The 18846-nt window shown below is 47.4% G+C and overlaps 1 protein-coding gene across 6 annotated transcripts in view; it reads right to left on the reverse strand.

Moving 5' to 3' along the window:
• SHROOM3 (shroom family member 3) overlaps positions 1-18846 on the reverse strand; it is a 122479-nt gene that overhangs the window by 80629 nt on the left and 23004 nt on the right. For 4 of the 6 annotated variants that reach the window (XR_010429793.1, XM_064651380.1, XM_064651376.1 and 1 more), the window contains exon 2: positions 12247-12401. Coding sequence is in view for 3 of the 6 variants with exons in the window: in XM_064651380.1 (XP_064507450.1) it covers positions 12247-12401 (155 nt within the window). In the remaining 3 variants the exon portion in view is untranslated. Of the gene's footprint in view, positions 1-5201; positions 5892-12246; positions 12402-18846 lie in introns of those variants that run through there. The other 2 variants (XM_064651379.1, XM_064651377.1) reach the window with 1 other exon arrangement.

Consider the following 18846-nt stretch of genomic DNA (forward strand, 5'->3'; position numbering starts at 1 on the left):
TCACTCCTTCGTCTTTATCCTCATGTACTGACGATGGATAACTTTTGAAATAAAACTGGGTTGGAATTAAAACAGATCCCAGTGTGAGTTAAACAGATGCAGGGAAAAAATCAGCATCAAGGTCCATCTAATGCATCCATGCATGGCTCAAGGATCTTATTCTACATTACAACAGCTTTCAAGTAGAGAATACAGCCAAGGTATAACCTGATGCTAAGGTACAGTTAAACTGAGTCAGAGTTTGTGTCTGCTCAGTGCAGCTCAGAACATTCCTCCACAACTGGCTCTTGCTCTTTGCTTTTTCCAACTGGGCCAGAAAAACCAACAGCCTGTAGTTCAAGCTGGCAACTCACAGTCCCCTGTCCCCAGGTGCTGACAAAGAGTTCCTGGGGAGGGAGAAGAGACTAAAGGTGAAGGGAGCACTGTAGGAGCCATAAGAATACCCACACTGGCTCACTGAGGAACTAAACATGACTAAAGACACCAAGGGCTTGACTTTAATTGCTGTTTTCTCCACCTCACTCTCCTGGTTTTTCTGCGGGTCATTTACTGGAAAGGGCGGCAGCGAGAGCACGGCTGTGGCCGAGTAAGCTCCTGATTAAAGCCTAAATCTCTGGTTGCAGAAGCATTGCCATTTTCCCTGAGTGAGATCAAAAGTAAAAGATAAAACTTATGAGGAGGTGAAAGGCTAATGGCTCCTGAAAATAGTTCGGTGGTGATAGGGCTGAGATTATTTCTTCGAACAACATTTCTCTCATTAAAAGCAGGTAGGTATCAGATTTTAATGACTTGTTTTGTCCCATCTGGGTAGGGCCAGAAAGACTTTACTCCCCTGTTCTCCACAGCCGTCTCGCAGAAGAAATGCTTTACCTGCCTTCTTATCACGGTTAACTGATACCTGCACTTGAAAGCAGGATTTTACCCTTCTCTACAACCTTAGGCAAATATACCTGGTTCTCAGAGAGCTGACAGGAAGGCAAATCCCCTACTGCAAACTGACAGCTGTCAAGCGATAATAAATACCTGTAACAGGGAGAGTTTTATCCGCCCTTCATGTACCTATCAGCTTTCACTGAAATTATACCCTGCTCCCTGTGATCAAGCCACTCTAGCTGTGTGCCCAGCTTCAAACACAGCCCTGAACTGGGGGGGAAACTGCTGCTTTTCCTCCCCTCTCCTCTTGCATGACATCTCTTAAAAAAAAAATCACATGAAACCTCCAGGAGGTTTGTTTCACTCTGCCCTGACTCCCTCTGGTCGCTTCTCTACTTATTTCAGTATTTATTGCAGGCTGATAGGCATAGAAATACTAAGGAAATACTAAATAAACCAATATACTCTTTGGGAAAGTTAAATAGCCCCTTAGTTCTGAATGTCTCACCTCAAACCTCTTGAAACGCTCACGTAACTTTACCACTTACTAATTCCTTGTCTTAAAGGAATTAAAACACTTAAAAACAATCCACCTTGCTGAGTCACAGCAAAGGGTTGAGCAACTTGCAGGAATGAGGCCTCAGCTGCTTGACAGCAGGAAAAAAGGTTAAGGTGTGGGGAGAAACCTGCATTCTCTTCTGCGTTTCAGAAGAGAATTTCCAGGGGAAAGGAAGGAGTAGAACCTTTCAGGCAGACAGACAGATCCTGCCCCTGCTGCCTGAATAAAGGCTCTTCCAGCATTAACCCTTCCCAGCAGCCATCTCACACTGGTGTCCTTAGGAGACAGTTTTTATGTGGCAAAATCTTCCCTGGAATAAAAGCTGGCATCTCCCAGTAACACCTGTGATGCTGAGCTATCTGCAACTTCTGAGAATCTGGTCCCACCACTCCACGAGGCAGCAAAGCCCCTCAGCTAGAACAGAAGAGCTCGAGGGCCACAGGAGAATGACGGGCACAACAAACCAGCACATTGGGATCATTTACACCAGTTATAACCTTGGCATTTGAAACAATAAGGCAGAAGTGGTTTCTGTTAAGAGGACAATCAGGTGGCTCCACATCCACTGGAGACTTTGCTGACCTCGTGGCAAGCACAGATCCACTCTTGCGTTGAATAGAACAAGATTTTGGCAATTAACAATAAATTACGCACACGGGCTCATGTTCCAGAGCAGAAAGAAAACGCCTCCCCAAAGCAAAGACAAGCTGAGCTCTAAAGGACCCTCTTCTCCTTCAGCACGCCTCACTCTGGAGCAGGAATCCCAGCCCCGTTCCCGCTTATTCATGAGTGAGCGCATGCAGGAGCGGGGAAGAGGGCCGGGAAGAATTTCTTTATGACAAAAAAAAGCGGCAGCCCCATTCCTGAGCCGCTGTTGCCATGGGCCCGCGGGGCTCACAACAGATGGCAGCGAGAGCCATCCCGAGCCCGGCTCTGAAGCTGTCCACTCAAGCATGCCATGCGCATTCCCCGCATTCCTCCCGGCCCCAGGGCCTGATCCAGCCCGGGGCTCTGCATCTTCCTGCTCCCGGCACAAAGGAGGCAGAAGCCTTCAGGATAACGGCTTGAGGGGAAGGCTGGACCGAGGCAGAGACAGCCTCTTTGCTGCAGAGGACATCGCTGCACCCTGAACACAGCTCAGAGCCAAGGTCACGGCCAGAAGGGATTCACTGTCTAACAGGTGTCACCAAAGCTAAAGGTGTGAGAGAAAGGGAGCACAGGGCAAACAGCGCAGAGATGGGAGGAGAAGCAGCAGGTGACTTAAGCAGCAGAGATGTCAGGGTGTACGGAAAAAGGACACCAAAAGCAGCAGCCACAGACTCCAGGGACCAAAGTGTGCCTCGGAGTGTGATGCACAAAGCTTTCCCGACTGCAGGGCACAGCCAGGCTCGGGAAAAGTCAATCCACTGGACAGTAAAATGTAGCGTTCTGGTCTCCTACACCCAAACAACAGCCGGGCTGGCTCTGCAGGGAGGAATTTGGATGTGATTTGCCTGTTGCTTGCTGATCACACAGAACAGGGCTCTTCGGGGCTCATTTGCATTTGGCTGCTGGAGTCACTGGAGTTTCCTTTTTTTGAGGGGGGGTTGTTACAAGGATGGAGACAAAGCAGCAGATGCTGTGGGCTGACCACGAGGAGCAGGGCTGGCCATCCTCATTGTGCTGGGCTGCAGGGCTGCTGGGAAATGTGCTCCCTGCTCCTCAACCCAGACCCATCCCAACTCTCCTCTAGGGCTGCAACTCTCCTGACCCTCCTAAACACTGTCCTTCCAAAGAGCCGGGAGATAAGGTTATTTTCTGGTTTGTTTTTCTTTTGATGCAGACAAGGCACAAGCACTAGGTTGGAGAAAAGAGTCTGACTTTTGCTAAAAGTCGTTTGGGTGACTGTGTGTGCAGCCTTTTCTGTGCAAGCATGCAGGAAATTCTCCCTCCCTCTCACACACACAATGGTTCAGATTTGGTATTTATGAGCTTAAGTTAGAAATAAAGGAGGAATGAAGTTTCCAGGTGGCTCTTGCTTTCTTTAATCTTTCCTGTGTTTCTCTCTCTCCCTCCCTGTCTTTTCTATCAGTCTTTAATCAAATTCCTGCTGTTACTTTTATTGAACAAAGGAGATGCTGGCACAGCCCTGAAGTGCCTGTGTACACGGGTTGCCCTCTAACAGCCAAGTTGCTACGATTTATTGCTAAATGGTCCCTGCAGGCTGTAATTTATAAAAGGCAGAAAGAAATGTCCAGGCTTTAGCAGCTGAGGTAAATGCTAATATCTGGTAATTCTTCATCCACTTGGGTTTCTCTGAGGTATTGCCTTTAGCCCTTTGAAGGCATCTAAAAGACTTATCTTTAAGAGACTATAAATCAGACCAGAGTTAACAGTAACATCACCCCAAGATGATTTTTTCACTTTGCTTCAAGGGGATGACCACCAAATCTCTTTAACTCAGGCATCTCTTCAGATTTCAGATGGGAGGTTCCTCCCATTACTGAAGCTTGGGGACATGCCCATCCCTGTAGGCATCGGGCCATGCCACAGGGTGATGAGATCTCTGCTGTAGAACAGCCTCTTCCTACAGGCTGTGGATCTTGGTCAGCTCCACTGCCTCAGGAATCTCCAGGGATACTCCCATGCTGGCTAGTTTTGCCCCAGTATTCCACTAGCAACACTTTTGACCTGCACTGCCAACTTTCACTAACCAGACTGGATCACCACAGTGTAGAAAAAACACACAGTTAAAAAAATTTCACAAGGTTTGGCCCGTAGTCAAAGATAAAACAACCCCAAACAAACTTCAACTTAAAAATATCCTAATAGCAGTGAAGCAGGTAATGAGTTTAAAGATTTGTTAACGGGTTTACTAAAGGAGTTCATGTCTCAGGAAATAATCAAAGGCAAAGTTCAATGACCTTAGTTTTCTGATTCATGACCAATCTAAAAGGGTGGAGAAGTGAGTGTAGAATATACAGCAGGTCTTCAAGGGAAGGAAATTTGTGCTGGCCTTCACTGGAGCCACACTGACTGCCAGCTCTGGAGCTGTACTGACTGCCACCTCTTATGAATCAGCCTCTCTCACACTGTCCCTCTGCTCCCTGCAATGTTCCCATATTAATCAAACAGGAACATATCACATATCCCAGATTGCAGGGCTGCTCCATCCGTGTTAAACAGTGACGCAGAGCACTGGCCTGACCCGACACCCACTTTAAATGACTCTCAGCTTATAAAGGTGAAGCACAAAAAGAGAGCCACCTACTTGAGCAGAGACCCTTCCAGACTATAAAACTGTAAAATGCACCCTACAAACCATGATGAGGATGTCAAATCCTCTGCTCGCGAAGACTCAGCATCCTCAGGGCATGGCATTATTATTATCCTCGGAAACCAAGGGTGGGAATGGCCTTAAACATGCGGTCCAGCTCTGGAGACTCTCCCAAGTTCACCTCTCCCGTGAGCTTCTGGCACTTTTCTAGCCCAAAGTCTGAGAGATTTGCTTACATTGCTCAACAGCCTCCCAGTGACAGACCCTGAACCCCGGCGCAGCACTGGCTTCTCGCTTAAAACAGCAGCTGGAAAGTCCCCCACTTCAGGGGAGGATCACGGCCTGAACACTCCCTTGCTCTGAAGTTTATGATGCTCATGACGTTTAGGACCAACGGAGTCCTTAAGACTCCTGTCCTCCCTCTCCCAGAGCCCTGTGGTGAGGTCCTGCCGCCGCCACCGGCACGGAGCCGCGCCTGGCTCGCTCCGCTGTGTCTGGGGAGAGGCCGCTTACCTTTGGAGACACCGGACCAAGGCTCAGGTATTCCCATCCCTGTGCCGGACGCAGCCTGGCATGTGGGGAGCACAGAACTCGGAGCGGGGAATGGCACTAGCGGCTCGGGAGGCGGAGAAAGAGGCGCACAGCGATTAAGATAACGAGCTGGACGTACAGGTGCCGCGCTGAGAGGCACCTCAGCACTAATCCCGCACTAAAGAGCAGGAGCTTTGCTCAGCAGAGGCAGATCAGATTACTGCCCTCCTACCCAGCAGTCGTCAGCAGGCCTGACAGACAGGAGCAGAGACCGTGAGGAAAGGGGGAATTTGCTGAGTGAAAGTGCCAGTCAGCTCTGTCCCGACTCCCCGCAGACTGGGGCTTGGCCCCTCTTACAATTAACTCTGGGCTTGGCGGCAAGAGAGGAGGAATGAAACTACACTGAAGAAAGAAGTGTTCCCAGCCAGCTAGGAATTCTCTATGGTTTCTCTCGAAATTCTCCCTTCAAATTGCATCTGAAAAATGTAATTGGGAGTAAGGGTGGGGGAAAAAAACCCACGGTGGAGGAGCGGTGTAGCAGGGACATTGGTCCCTGTTGCTCACTGGCCCCTTAGTCGGGGCTCAGCAATTTGGCTGAAAAGTTGCCCACAAAATGCTTCCCTTCTGCCACCCACCAGCTCTGGGGGTCCCACTGCCTCTGCTCCTGCACCAAAGCACCAGCCTGAGTGTCCATATGCAGATGTGTTTCCCATCCATGCACTGAAGATCAATCCTGCCTCCCTTCTGATGCCACAGTCAAACAGGCAGGAAGGTGAAGAAAGGGGGATTGGGGAAAAAGAAGTTGTCTATTCTAGAGCTGTTGGTGTAGCCAATGTTTTGGCCAGGTGCACACGAGAATGCTCTGTCCACCTGTGTTTGGGGGAGCGAGTGAGGCTGCCTGGTGCTACACACAGGAAGAGTTGTGCATATAAAAGACCATTTGATACTGTCTGTGCAGTGTCTGCTCTTCATTGTTCTTTTGACTGAGATATCCCACTTATTCAGCCATAAGGGAGAAACAATACCAAGGGATTTGGGTGACCTGTACAAGTCCATTCATAAAAGAACATAAGGGAGTTACAGTGATCACTACACCCTGACATCTGTTTTGCTGAAGTAAATCCAGGCAAACACAATTTATATCAGTAGGATTACATTAGTGTTCATTAACCTCTCCTGACCCCACGCCCCTTTCAGAGGAAACCTTGGATCAAGCAGGAAAGGCAAGGAAAAGATTTTGAGAAGTGAATTTACATTAGTAGCTGAGCAACTAAATATTTAACCCGGCTGTGGATGTGTGTACATCAGCCCACAGCAGTGCCACACAACAGACAAACCCCCGATACATCAATATTTACAGCCAGCTCCTGCAATAAAAGCCACGCAACTGCAGCTCCTTGCAGCAGAGCTGATGGAATGCAGCCGTTCTCAGTGTGCCCCTGCAGCTGCCCTGTGAAGGTGTCACCCTGCACTCCTCTGCACCTGGACAGGTAACCAGAACCTCGCTCCAGCCCAGCGATTTGCCCTATGGACTAGAGGTCAGCCCAGACACCACCCCAGGTAGTGAACAAGGCACAGAGTGCTTGGAGAACACATGCTTGTTTGTCTGAGTTTTCATCCTGTTGTGATCTGATCCAGCTCCAACCTAATCCTCAGGAAATTCCAAAAGAAGGAGCATCACACCCTAAAAAGCACTTTGTACAGTGCTGGCAGAGATTTCCCAGCTTTTCCAGTGTCACTTACTGACAAATCCAACCCCAGGTTGATTATTGAAGGAGGCAAACTAATCCCCAGGCACTGGGGGAAAGGAGCAGCTAATATGGAGCAGCAGTGGCTGGAATTCCCTGAGTTCCTAATGCAGCTTCAGGTGAGGGGTCAGTCTGTAACATCCTATAGAGGATAACACATCATGGTGGTTGGCATCTTTCCAAGGCGTTTTCCTACTGGCCCCATCAGTGGCCTAAATCTTCCCCCCCCCCCCCCAAAAATCATATCTAGATCTTCCTCACATTTACTACTCCCCGTGGGAAATTTCCCAAAAAGCCTGGCAGTCCTGAGCTGTAGACAATTTAATCCTAGGTAGTAAGGACTTGCCAGTGATTTTAAAATTAAGTTTTGTTCATCTCTCAGCTGTGTGTCCCATGGCCCCTCCTAATGAGGCAGGAACTGCAAACATTTTGATGAATGCATGGAAAACTCCTCTATGACAATACCAGCTTGATCCAACACATAAGGAAATTTTAAAGCCTTTCCTTAAGTGGGTACAGGGTGCACAGACCTCAGAACTCCTGTCTCCTCACAGGGGGTCAGGACCTTGATGGGCTTTGGCTGGTCCCACCCTCTGGCATCACATGAGGAGCTGTAAACTCCAACCAAAGGCTCATTTGTTTAAAGAGTTAAAAAGATGCACTTTAAAATAGCTGAGGCACAAGGAGACATAACCAAGGGCACACTGGAAAACTGTGGAGGACTTCCCAACACACATACAACAAGTGCCCGTCACAAGACCACCCTGCCAGCCCTCTCATGCCAGCTTAGGCCTCTAAGCTGTCAGCCTTAAGAATTCCATGTGCACCAAACCTTCCTGTGTCCCGTTCCCCCAGTCATCATCACTGAACAAAAAGTGACTGCAGCGCAGAGCAGCCCTTTGGGAACGCGCTCCTGCGCTGCTGCGGAGCTGGGGGGTGAGCCAACGCCAATTCCAATTAATTTCATTCACAAAACTTGGATTTATTCGATGCAATTTTTTGGCACACCGTCAAATACGGCACAAAATTACATTAGTGTCATAAGAGGAAAGGATTAGTTGACAGAGTTCTTTGAAGAATTGTGTTGGCACTTGTCTTTTTGTACAGATGCCAGCAGCTTCCCCTCTCTCCAGGAATAGCCCATTTTCTCCTGGTCAATGAGGGAAATCGCTGCTCAGTGAGGGTCTGAGCCAAAGCCTTTTGGAGTCTGTGGGAATCTTTCCACCGATTTCCATGGGCTTGAATCAGCTCTGAGCCTCAGATGTCAGTTGTCCTGACATCTTCCTCCCACACTTCGACACCTCCTTACGGGCATCTATCAGGTGGAGGGGAAGACTTTTTTTTCCTTTATTTTTTCTAAAGCCTTAGTTATAGCAAATTCCTGCCAAAAGTACAACTTTGTAGCTACGGCACGGGTATGAGTATTCAGGATGTCTGGGTTTAACTCCTGATCTTGCCCCAGAGGTCTTTAAATGAGTTGATTGGAACCAGACCTGTCTGAAAGCATAACACCGGCCATGGGAGGGCCACGTAGCCCAGCATCTTCCCCCTGACACCACCTGGAAGCAGATGTGTCAAGAAGAGGATAAGAGCAGAACAATCGTGCTCCCAGCCCCAGCAGTTTTCATCACTCAGGCAAGGGGGCCCAGGGACAGGGATGTGCCAAGAGAATAAGCTGAGTACCCCCAGTGATGCAGGGAATCTGTAGGGAAGCATGAAAACGAACATGCAGATTACAGTTATAGCCAAGGATAAGCTTAATCCTTTCTTTTTGTACAGTTTTTAGCACAACAGGAAAAGGAGGATAATGTTTTCTATCCCCACTCCTCCTTTATTTGACTTGTATTTTTAGTCTAAGGTTCTTTGAGACAGAAAAGAACTGCAGGTGCTGCTAAGCCTGAGGCAGACATAAGCCACTAGCACTGCAAACAGAAAATCGACTGCCTTGAATACTGATCTCTGATGGAATATTGTAGATACCACATAGATGGTACGTGGTGGTCACTCATGTCAGAGTGGTTGGATATATGGTAGGAACACACATGTGGTGCATCTTGGAGTAAGTAGTTGTGCTGTAAACCACAGCCTATTTGGGATTCAGACTTCATGCAACTCACTGGCTCTGCACACACAAGTGTCACCATCAGAGCCCCTCACATCCCAATCTGTGCTGGCCTGAGCCCTAAAAACAATAGCCTGAAAAAGCTCTGCAGGGCTCCTGCATGCCAGCGTGGGCGGAGCGAGGGCTTAAAACACTGGTAATTCTCTGCAGAACATTGGTACTTGCTGTTCCACTAGGAAATTTTAATAGAGCTTTGCATTAATTAACCGAGACTGAGGCTGGGACCCTTTAGAGTGCACTGTCCCCTCAACAAGAATGACTCGGTGGGTTCACCTCTGCCCTCCCTGCACCAGGCAATGGCAGATGACACAGCAAGTCTGAGGAATGGATTCTGGAGGCTTGACTCAGGCAGTATTTGTGCCAGAAGGGGTGTGTGGGGTTGTCCCCGTGGCTGTGGGTCCCTTTGGTGTGACACCAGCACGCCTGGCTGATCTAATTGCTGCTGTTCCAGACACGTCGAATGCCCAGCCATGTAAACAGTGTGACGCTCCCACAGCCATTCCTGCTTACTGACCTGTGCAAAAGGTTATTTTTGGTAAGTGCTGGAGGCCACTGTGGTGGCAATGCCCACGCTCTGAGCCTTATCTTCAGCTGATCCAAGCATGCACAACACAGTTAGATCAGACTGATACCACTGAAAAGGGTCTTTTTTTTCGGTTGTACCCAACTCTGCTTAGATACTGAAGTTGGAGAGGAAGCAACAGGAAAAAAAAAACAAGCTGGAAAAAATAACCCGTCTTTCATAATGAAACAGGTATGTCTTATTGCTTTTGTAGCTTTAGCTTTCAAACAGCTTTTCCTCCAGCTGGTTAAAGATCAACTGCATATCAAAACTCTCTTGGACAGATTGCTGAGGACAGTAGGGCAGCCTCCCGCTACAGAATCCAACAAACTGGTCTCTCCAGTTTCCCCCAGTGATTCACACCTACTGTTCCCAAATGGGCAAATCCTGAGCAAAAAGATCTCCCCAGCATCAGCCTGTGGATTCCTCAGGCTTGATGAAACTGGTTCTGCTCATACCCACGGAGAGAGACGTTTGTCACCAGCAGTGATACAGACACACTGAGTCATTCCCTGGGATGCAGAGCAGATCTTACTCCAGCTTGTTCTGGCTTCAGCACAATGGAGTGTGAGTACCAGGCTCCCTCACAGCACACCAGTTGCAGGCCTGAGGTGTACAGGAATGAACAAACACACACAGCTCTGAGGCTATTGTCCTGGAAATGAATGGGCAAAACAAGCTCAGGGAGGCAGGAGGGAATGGCAGAAAGACAGGAACTGGCTTTAGGAACAGACCTGGAAATAAGTGAGATAGGAGCAGCCAGGTTGAAGAAGCAGAGAAAAATGAACATTTGAAAACTGTCATTGGGCTCCAGAGCTGGGGAAGAGACAAGCAAAATGCAGCTAGAGAGCACTCATGGAAAGTTATTCACCAGTTATCTTCCAAATAAGGATCCTCTTATGGAATAGGCACAGTATTTACTTAACACTAGGGCTTATATGGTCATTTTCTGTCTCTGCCCTACTGTAATTCCATGAGCAAGGAAGCAAAACATGCATAAATTCACAGCTTCACACTTCTCTCCTCCTGCAAGTCACTCCCTGAGGACAGCAGGAGGTTTGCACAGGAGTGAAAGTCAGACTATGGTCCTCAGGTACTAACTACTTTCGTGCTGGTTATTTATTTAAAACCATTCATATTTACTAATATTAAATATCCTCGTGAGACAGGTAAATTTTTTTTTATATTCATTTTAGCCTTTCCTCTCATACTGAATTTTCTCTGATTTTGCCCTCACATTCCCTTCATTGAAACTATTCCCACTCTTTTCCTCCATTACACTGATCAGTCAAACTTCAGCTGATGAAGACTGATGATGAGACATCAGTGCTGAGCTTTGCAGGCGACATTCCAAGGGAAATACCACATCATTGCATCAGCCAGTCTACAGTCATGCAAAGTATTGTACCATCAGTTTTGTTTGGTAACACAAATACAGGCTCACTCAGCTGCCACTGAAAGCTTACCTTTGTCCTAAAATAAAAGCCAAGCCACCTGAGGAGTGGGAGTTTGTGTCATCCCTAAGGAAGAGTTCCCGGTCACAAATGACTGGTCAGGGAGTTTTCAGACTGCTGGTACTTGCAGCAAGCAACCCTAATCCACTTCATGGAATCCTTGTGGTCAATTTACAAAAATCAGCAACACAAGCACTCAAAAATACTTTATTTTGCTGCAGAGAAGTCAGGACCTCACATTTTTGGGGTTTTTTTGCTGCCTTCGTGCCAGCACTGCAGGGTCAGCTGGGACTGGGTCAAAGTAGCCGAACGGAAGGCTGGGCTCTTAGCTCCTGTTGGGATTTTCCAGTCCTAAATTTCTGGATTATCACTGAGCTTTAAACGTGCACAAAAGGTTTGAAGTGCCTTGGCAAGGGGATAGTGTGTGAATGTGACACCTCTTAGAGTTAGCATGCTTGATCCTTGTAGTGGTGATGAAATGAAACCATGGAAGGCTCCTAACCAGATTTTCTTCCTTTTTGGCTAAGTGTTGAAATTCAGAACAGAGCAGTCCATGAAGTGATACCAGCTATCACCTAACTGGCACGGAAAAATCTGTTTGGACTTGCCACAGTGAAAAACATACAGGAAGCATCTCTACTAAGGTTTTAAAAAAACAAACAACACAAATGCCAGACCTGAACATCTCCGATTCAAAACCCTCCATCACTCACCTGCAGAACACCAAACAGCTCCAAATCTTGCTGAGGCCGCTGGAAATCTTTCTGCTGTCACAGCAACAGTGACAACACGCAGCAAATGAGGCAAGAGCTATGTACAGAACTGCCACCCTTTCACAGAGAGCCCCGAGCACTTGGAAGAAAGATGGGAGTGCTTGTACATCACTGAACAGGAATCCTGGAGTGTCATGTGGCAGGGGAGCAGTGCAAGAGAACTGGGTAAGTATTTCACATGCTGGGACATATCAGTGACAAAGGAGTGCTAGAAATGTTGGCTGAAAAGAACAAACATTTGCCCTTGGGCTCATGGCTGTGTGCTCAAAACAAAGCTTGTGCTAAGATTAGGCCAAGCCATAGGCTTTCAGCTGGAGATGTGAGGGGAATGGATGTGAGGAGTGTGAAGCAGTGTGGATCTTGCCTACCTGCGGACGACAAGCTTCAGCTTCTTGTAGGACCCTTTCACCAGGGAGATGGCCTCTCTCCTGGAGCTGCTCAGTTCCACCTCGTTGATGTTCACCACTTCGTCACCAGCCTGCAGCTTGGAAGGCAGGGAGTCTGCCTTGCCTCCCTCCTCGATCTGCACAGGAGAGGACAAGGTGAGGGTGAGACATTGCCCCTGCAGAGCTGAGCCTGCCTTTCTGTTCAAGGAATTAGGCCTACCAGCCCCAAACTCCACTCTCAGGTTAAGAAACCCTGTCTCCCTTTGCCAGCCAGCTTGCTCAAAGGTGTGTGCTTGCCAAATGAGTTCTGCCAAGAATCATTGTTTTGAATAAGCCTGAAAAGCCTTTGGTATTTGGAAGCAGTAAACACCAGTAAAACAGCTGTGGACTGGCTCCTGATAAGAGCACCCAGCCACCAGCATAAGAGCAAGGGTGAGATTAGAGGAGCCTGGATGTGTTTTTTTTGTTCAAGCTCCTCTTCATGATCCACCCGCCTGATGAACAACAGCTTCAGCAGCAAAGCAGGTGCACCCAGGTGTGGTTAGTTAATGCTGTGCAGTGCCTCTGAAGGGTTTTCCAGCTGGGAATATAGAGAAAGTAGACAATTATTTGAATTTTATGTGAAAGTAAGTGGCCTGCTCGAGGCTATGTAGTGGCAAGGCTAGAAGGAGAATCCTAGGGCACTCTCCCCTCTGCTTTGAATGGCCTGTCCTGTAAATGGCATAGTGATTCCCCATCTGTGTGTTGGCAGAAATACACTAAGGCTGCAACAAAGTCAGTGACAAGGCAGAGGATAAGAAAATCTGGCCTAGGATTGGTGAATTCCAGCCTTGTGCACTCATGCACTCTCTCTGCAAAGGTGTACTAGTGTCGCAGAGGGCTGGGTTATATATGGGCTCATGCATTGCAAATCCTGAGTTTCGGCAGGCTCGGGAGCGCCAGCGGTTCCAAGTTCAACTGATAATTACTTTGATTGCAAGACTTGCCGCCCCAGAGTCTGATACTCAGAGCCCCTGGCAGCCCCTGCTCCACAGAGGCTGTGACCTGCGTCAGGAGTTGTCTGGGGACCCACACTTGAGCGTAACATCCCCTGGCACATCACAAGTACAACAAAGAAGCGTCTCTGTCTTTGTCTCTGCTGAGACAAAGAAATGTCTCTGGATTGGAGGGCAGGAAGGGCTGCTATTTGCAGGGGTACCATTTTGGGAGCAGTCAAATTGCACACATACTTCTGGAAGTTGCTTTTATTTCAAGTCATGCCAAGCAATGTGTAAGTGAGCCATGCCCCAGACGTGTAACTCAGCACATGCAGACACGGTGCCCAGGTTTTTACCAGCACATTAGTTTCGGTGTTGAATGGTGACTTCTCACAGGCAAAGCCTGTCTGTTCCCCTGAACAATAGAATTCCAGCCCGGGTACCTTCTGAAACGTAAAATCTGACTTCCCCAAACACCAGCCAATAAATTCTCCAAACCCCCTACAAAGGCAGGTAAAAATCATCATCATTCATCCTACCAGGAACTCTTCCACTGATGAATGAGTTTTTTCTTTTCTTCTTAAGAATGGATAAAACCACAGGAATGAGCCTTCCCATAAAGAGCCTTGTATCACAATTACCAGGAAGGGTGAGAGATGAAACATTAGCCCTTGCTGCCAGTATAAATAAATAACAAACGAAAAATGCAGTATTGCTGCAGTTTATTGCTGCTGTAAAGGAAAATAGATGGGTGTCATTTCAATGACATACAATAATGGGGGTACCAGGGGTTAGATTAGCTCCTGATATAGGCAACAGAAGGGATTTTTTGTTTGTTTTTGTTTTATGTTGCAGCACGTATCATGGAGAAAAGGCCACCTTGGAAGAATATCTCCTGTAACAAATGCCAGCTACTTCAAAGGCTGAGATACCCATCAGAAGCATTTGTATTAACTTGTGCCTTGATGAACCCTGACGTGGAAAAAAATCAACTGACTTGTGATCTATGCTTTATCCTCTAATAGTTCCAATTGAGTTTATATATTGGAGATTTTTCACTCCACGGGAGCACTGTTTTAAGGTTCTCTTTGCAACCACTTGCAAAGGCCTGACCTTTCTTTTTCTCCTCTTTTTCAGTGAAAATGGACATTTGGACTCTTCCATATTCACCTTTATAAATACTGTGAAATCAAAGACTTTAAGGAAAGACTAAACCTCACAATACTTGAGATAAGGCTGCTGACATTATGAACAGCTCTGAAAGAAATCTGTCTCCAAAGCCTGATGGATTCCAGCTAATCCCTATGCCAAGGGCTCTTCAACTGCAGCTTGCAAGGCCACGCAGCCACAGTACCAGAGTAAAGGATGCCTTTAAGGAAAGTTTGCTAACACAAGTGCAGAGTCATCTGCAAGTAATTCCAGAGGCTGAGAGGGAATTGCTTTGCTCCCATGTACTTAAACTGTCCATGAGCAACAGCTACATTCAGACACACTTTTTGCCATTAGAAGCTTTTGATGGCAGCATTACAACTGTATTACTTATGGAGTTGGAGAGAATAGAAATGGAGATATGGATTTGTATTCTGTTGTTGACACAGTTCTCTCATCTATTACTAACCTGTCAGCCACCTCATCTGTCATCCGTTCAGCTGGGGTTACCTGGCTGCAAATTCCTTAAAGTTCCTGGAGGAAAACATTCACAACAGGCCTGTCACCTGGCCCTATAACTCAGAGAGACAAAGAGGCAAAAGGACTCCCAAGTTTCCATCAGAAGTCCAGAAGCAAGGCCTTGTCTCCCAAAGCAAGGCTTAGATGCTCCACATTCATTCTCCCTCTCTGAATGCCTCTGAAAATATTTGTGTTTAAGGAGTGGTGATATTTCATGGGAAGGATTGGGTGATTTAAACAAAACAAGCTGCACTATGAATACAAAGCTCTATCTCTACCCAGTGTAACAATTATCAACAAAGCAAACAAACTTCAACACACAGGTAAGCTATTTAAATGAACACCTGCTTCACTGGACGAGGCTGCACAAAGCAAGTTGTGCTGGAGTGGTTCAAGAAGCCCTGGCATTGCCAAAATCACCCTCAACAAAAATGTAATGGCCATGAGCTACAGGACCTGGTGCAAGAGGTCAATCAAAAGCCAGTAAGACCTCTTATGGTTTATTTAAGCTGAGGAAAACAAGGTGAAATGCAGGCAGCAAACCCTGTGGGTGTAGCATTGTCACTCATCTAACAGGAGCAGGAGGAGTGGGAGCCAGCCAGGGCCTGAAGTTTTTTTCCTTTTGGCTGGATGAAGCCAACTGCTCTGCCAAGGTGAGATGTGAGGTGACTCTGGCAAGCCCAGAGTGGAGGGATACCTAAAAATCAGTCTGGCTTTGCACCTCTGGGGGCTGGATTCAGTGGCTGGTCTTAATGCAGATGACTGCAGAGAAAATGCTGCTCCCCTCCTTCAGCCTTAATGCCATGTCACAATCTGGGGGCAGTGAATGCAGCAGACAGGAATTCTTCCCCACTGTCCCCAGCCTCAGCATCAGCGTGGCAGAGCAGTGAAGACAATTCAATCAAAAAGTAGTTAAGTCAAAGGTCTCCCCCCCTGGAGCTGTGTCTCTGCTGGGTTTCCCCATCCCTGGTGCAGACAAGCATCTTCAGGGAATTCAGCTCTTGACATTTACTCCAAGCCAAGGAAAGAGTGTCCAAGTTAGTTATGGTTTTATGCTGCAGGGAAGCAAGGAAGGCATGTTTTTCTCACAGTGCTCTGCATTGTTCTGCAGCAACATTTCTGCTCCCAAGTACAAGGCTTGGTAGTGGAGAGATTAATTTATTCCAGGTAATCGTACAAGGTTCACATTGAATGAATTCACCTTGAGAGGCTGAATGTTATTCAGTGGAAGAACAAGTTAAACCTCACAGTTTTGAAGGGTTACCAGTGCTCTGAAATATTTTCAATATTTAAAATAAATCTGTTATTTAACAGAGGCAAACCAGTATATTTTCTCCCAAGTCAGCCTGAAACATGGATGATGTGGAAACCACGAGTGCAGGCAGTTTACTGGAGTGCCCCTGCCCCAGTGCAGACAGAGGCTCTCTGCAGCACTAAGATCCATTGCAATGTAATTTACTGAGGGCAGACACCAAAGCAAACTGACTGTGGGCACCAAGGCAATCCAGCTGCAGGAATGCCAGTGGGATCCGTGCAGGGTGGATGCAAGTTACTGAGGAGTGGAGAGGATTCAAGGTCATTCCTGGGACTACCCTGCAGGCCCCAACACTTCCACACCTTCCCATTTCCTGCGTGATTGTTTCCTGTCCCGGGAGCAAGGTTAATCTCAGCAGTCAGCCCCTCAGCAAAAAGTGGCAAGAAGTGAATGGAAAACAGATTGCTGGCTTCAGCTCCAAGAGATAAGGAGACATGCCTGGATGAGTTTGCCTCTGACTCCTCTTGGTGACTCCAAATTCCTAAGCCAGTGGAGGAAAGAAGGCTTAGCTCTTAAGATAATTTTCCACCTTCTTAAGCACGAAACTGCTCCGCTCCCACAGAGATTTTTACATTTAAAAGAGGAAGGGGCAGAGAAAGATGGGCCTATGGTGCAGCTTTGACTCAGGCCTTCAAGAAGCCTCCAGGACCTTTCCTGGTCCTGGAACAAGGGGCAAAACTAACAATAAGTTTTCTCCACCCCTCCCCGTATATACAAGAGAAGGAACCAATCTGTGTTTGCTCTGGGTAACGCCTAGAGCCGTATCAGGCCTCTCTTTTGGTACCTGGGTCAGCTGCAAACAGGGTGCAGGTGCAGAGCAATGCTCCCCCTTTTCCATGGTAAAAACAGAGGCACTGCTTCCTCCTGCTCATCTCTCTGCTGCAGGAGGCCAGGTTGGATCCCTGTAGCTCCTGCCTGCACGCCCTTAATTCTTTGTTCACTGTTTGGTTCTTGCAAACAAGCCATTCCAAGCATGCCACGGAGGGTACAGCACCAGGTGATACAAACACTGGGGCCTGGGGCATGTTAACTTGATCCTGTTTGGTCTGTGGCGATTATCGGGCGGTATCAGCTCAAGGGCTACAAGAACTCACTGCCTGTCCACCCCTTGTAGCTGATACACTCATCCCCCTCCAGAGCACACAAAGCCAGGGGCTGCACATGGCTGAGAGTTAATATTTGCTTTGCAGTGTGACAGTTAAAAATAGGTGCTTGTCGAAGAGTCTGCTGGAAAGGTCTTCTGCTCTGCCCCAAACACACCCAAGGACTTCTTCTTTTCACCCTGCTTTGCCATCCTGCCCCCAAACTCACAATCCTTTCTCACATTTCTCACAGGGTTTCAATAATTAAACACCCAGTTCCTATGACATTTAGACAGTGAGCCCGTTACCTACAAACCTTAGGAAATTCAGTCTGTGACATCAGCTGCTCCCTAATCCTTTCCACAGGCACCTGTACAGAGCCCACACACCACCTCCAAGCAGCCCTTCTTGGTGGCTGCAGTGTATCCCTCAAACTGTGCCATGTCACAGACCAACACTCAATTATTTCTTTAATCTCCCTCAGATCTGTTCTAAAAACAAGGAGAAAATGACAACATTTGGAACTTGCCTTTCAATCCTTTTTACACAGCACTGCCTTGTGCCCTTCTTTATGGGACAGGCTTTCCCAGACTTTTGTATTACATTTTTATAGTGGCTGTTGTGACCTATATTTCCGTGACCCCCAGAGGTTGGAGCTTGACAGGGTGACCAACTGCCAGGAGACTTTCTTTGGGTTGTTTCTTTTTGGGGTAACTGGGAAATATTCCCACATTAGAAAATATGGATGAGGCACCTGTGATCAGCCTGGAGGAGAAAGAAGACAACCAGCAACTCTCAAAGTACAGTTGTTGAGGGTTTTTTTCACCACATGATTAGGCAGTGAACTTCCTGCCTTGGCATATTGCTCACATGAACTCGTAAAAATGTCAAGAAAATCTGCCCTGCAATCAGGTAATTCCATAAATTAGGTAAATCTAAAGCTATGGGATTTTCTGGCTACTGGAACAGGTATTGCTTATCTTTCCTGACGACAGATCCTTGGCCCCAGCATGGCCAGTTACTGCTTTTGATGTTTGCCACTTCTCTCTCCCTTATTTCCCTTCCCCAGTATTAACACTTCCATTATACCTGTTATAAATAGCAATAATGATGGTAAAGACAACAGTAGTAATGATCCTCAAGAACTTTCCTTCCATTAGCTAATTTGACCTTTCAACACCATGGGAAGACAGCAGGAAGTATTGTTCCTAAATTAGAGAGGAATAAAAACAGAAGCCATGTTTATGTAACTTTTCCAGGGTCACAGAAGGAGCCACACAGCAGCGCTGGAGCCACACTCCCTGCTCTGGCTGAGGTCACGCTGCACTGATGCCAAAGGAGACTCCCCCCCTCTAATACTTCATCCACATCTCCAGCACTGAGGCATTTTCTCTCAGGGTAATGCTCCCTTTCCTACAACCAACAGGAGCTGCTCTTGGATGTCCTTCTGTCATCATTTCTGGTTTCTCACTTGTCTCTGCAGTTTTCGTTCTTCTCTGTTGCGGTCCTCCTGTCCCTCATGGTGCTATCATTTCCCTTT

The sequence above is a fragment of the Pseudopipra pipra genome, chromosome 4, assembly GCF_036250125.1.
Source record: "Pseudopipra pipra isolate bDixPip1 chromosome 4, bDixPip1.hap1, whole genome shotgun sequence".
In the NCBI taxonomy this organism is placed as follows: Eukaryota; Metazoa; Chordata; class Aves; order Passeriformes; family Pipridae; genus Pseudopipra; species Pseudopipra pipra.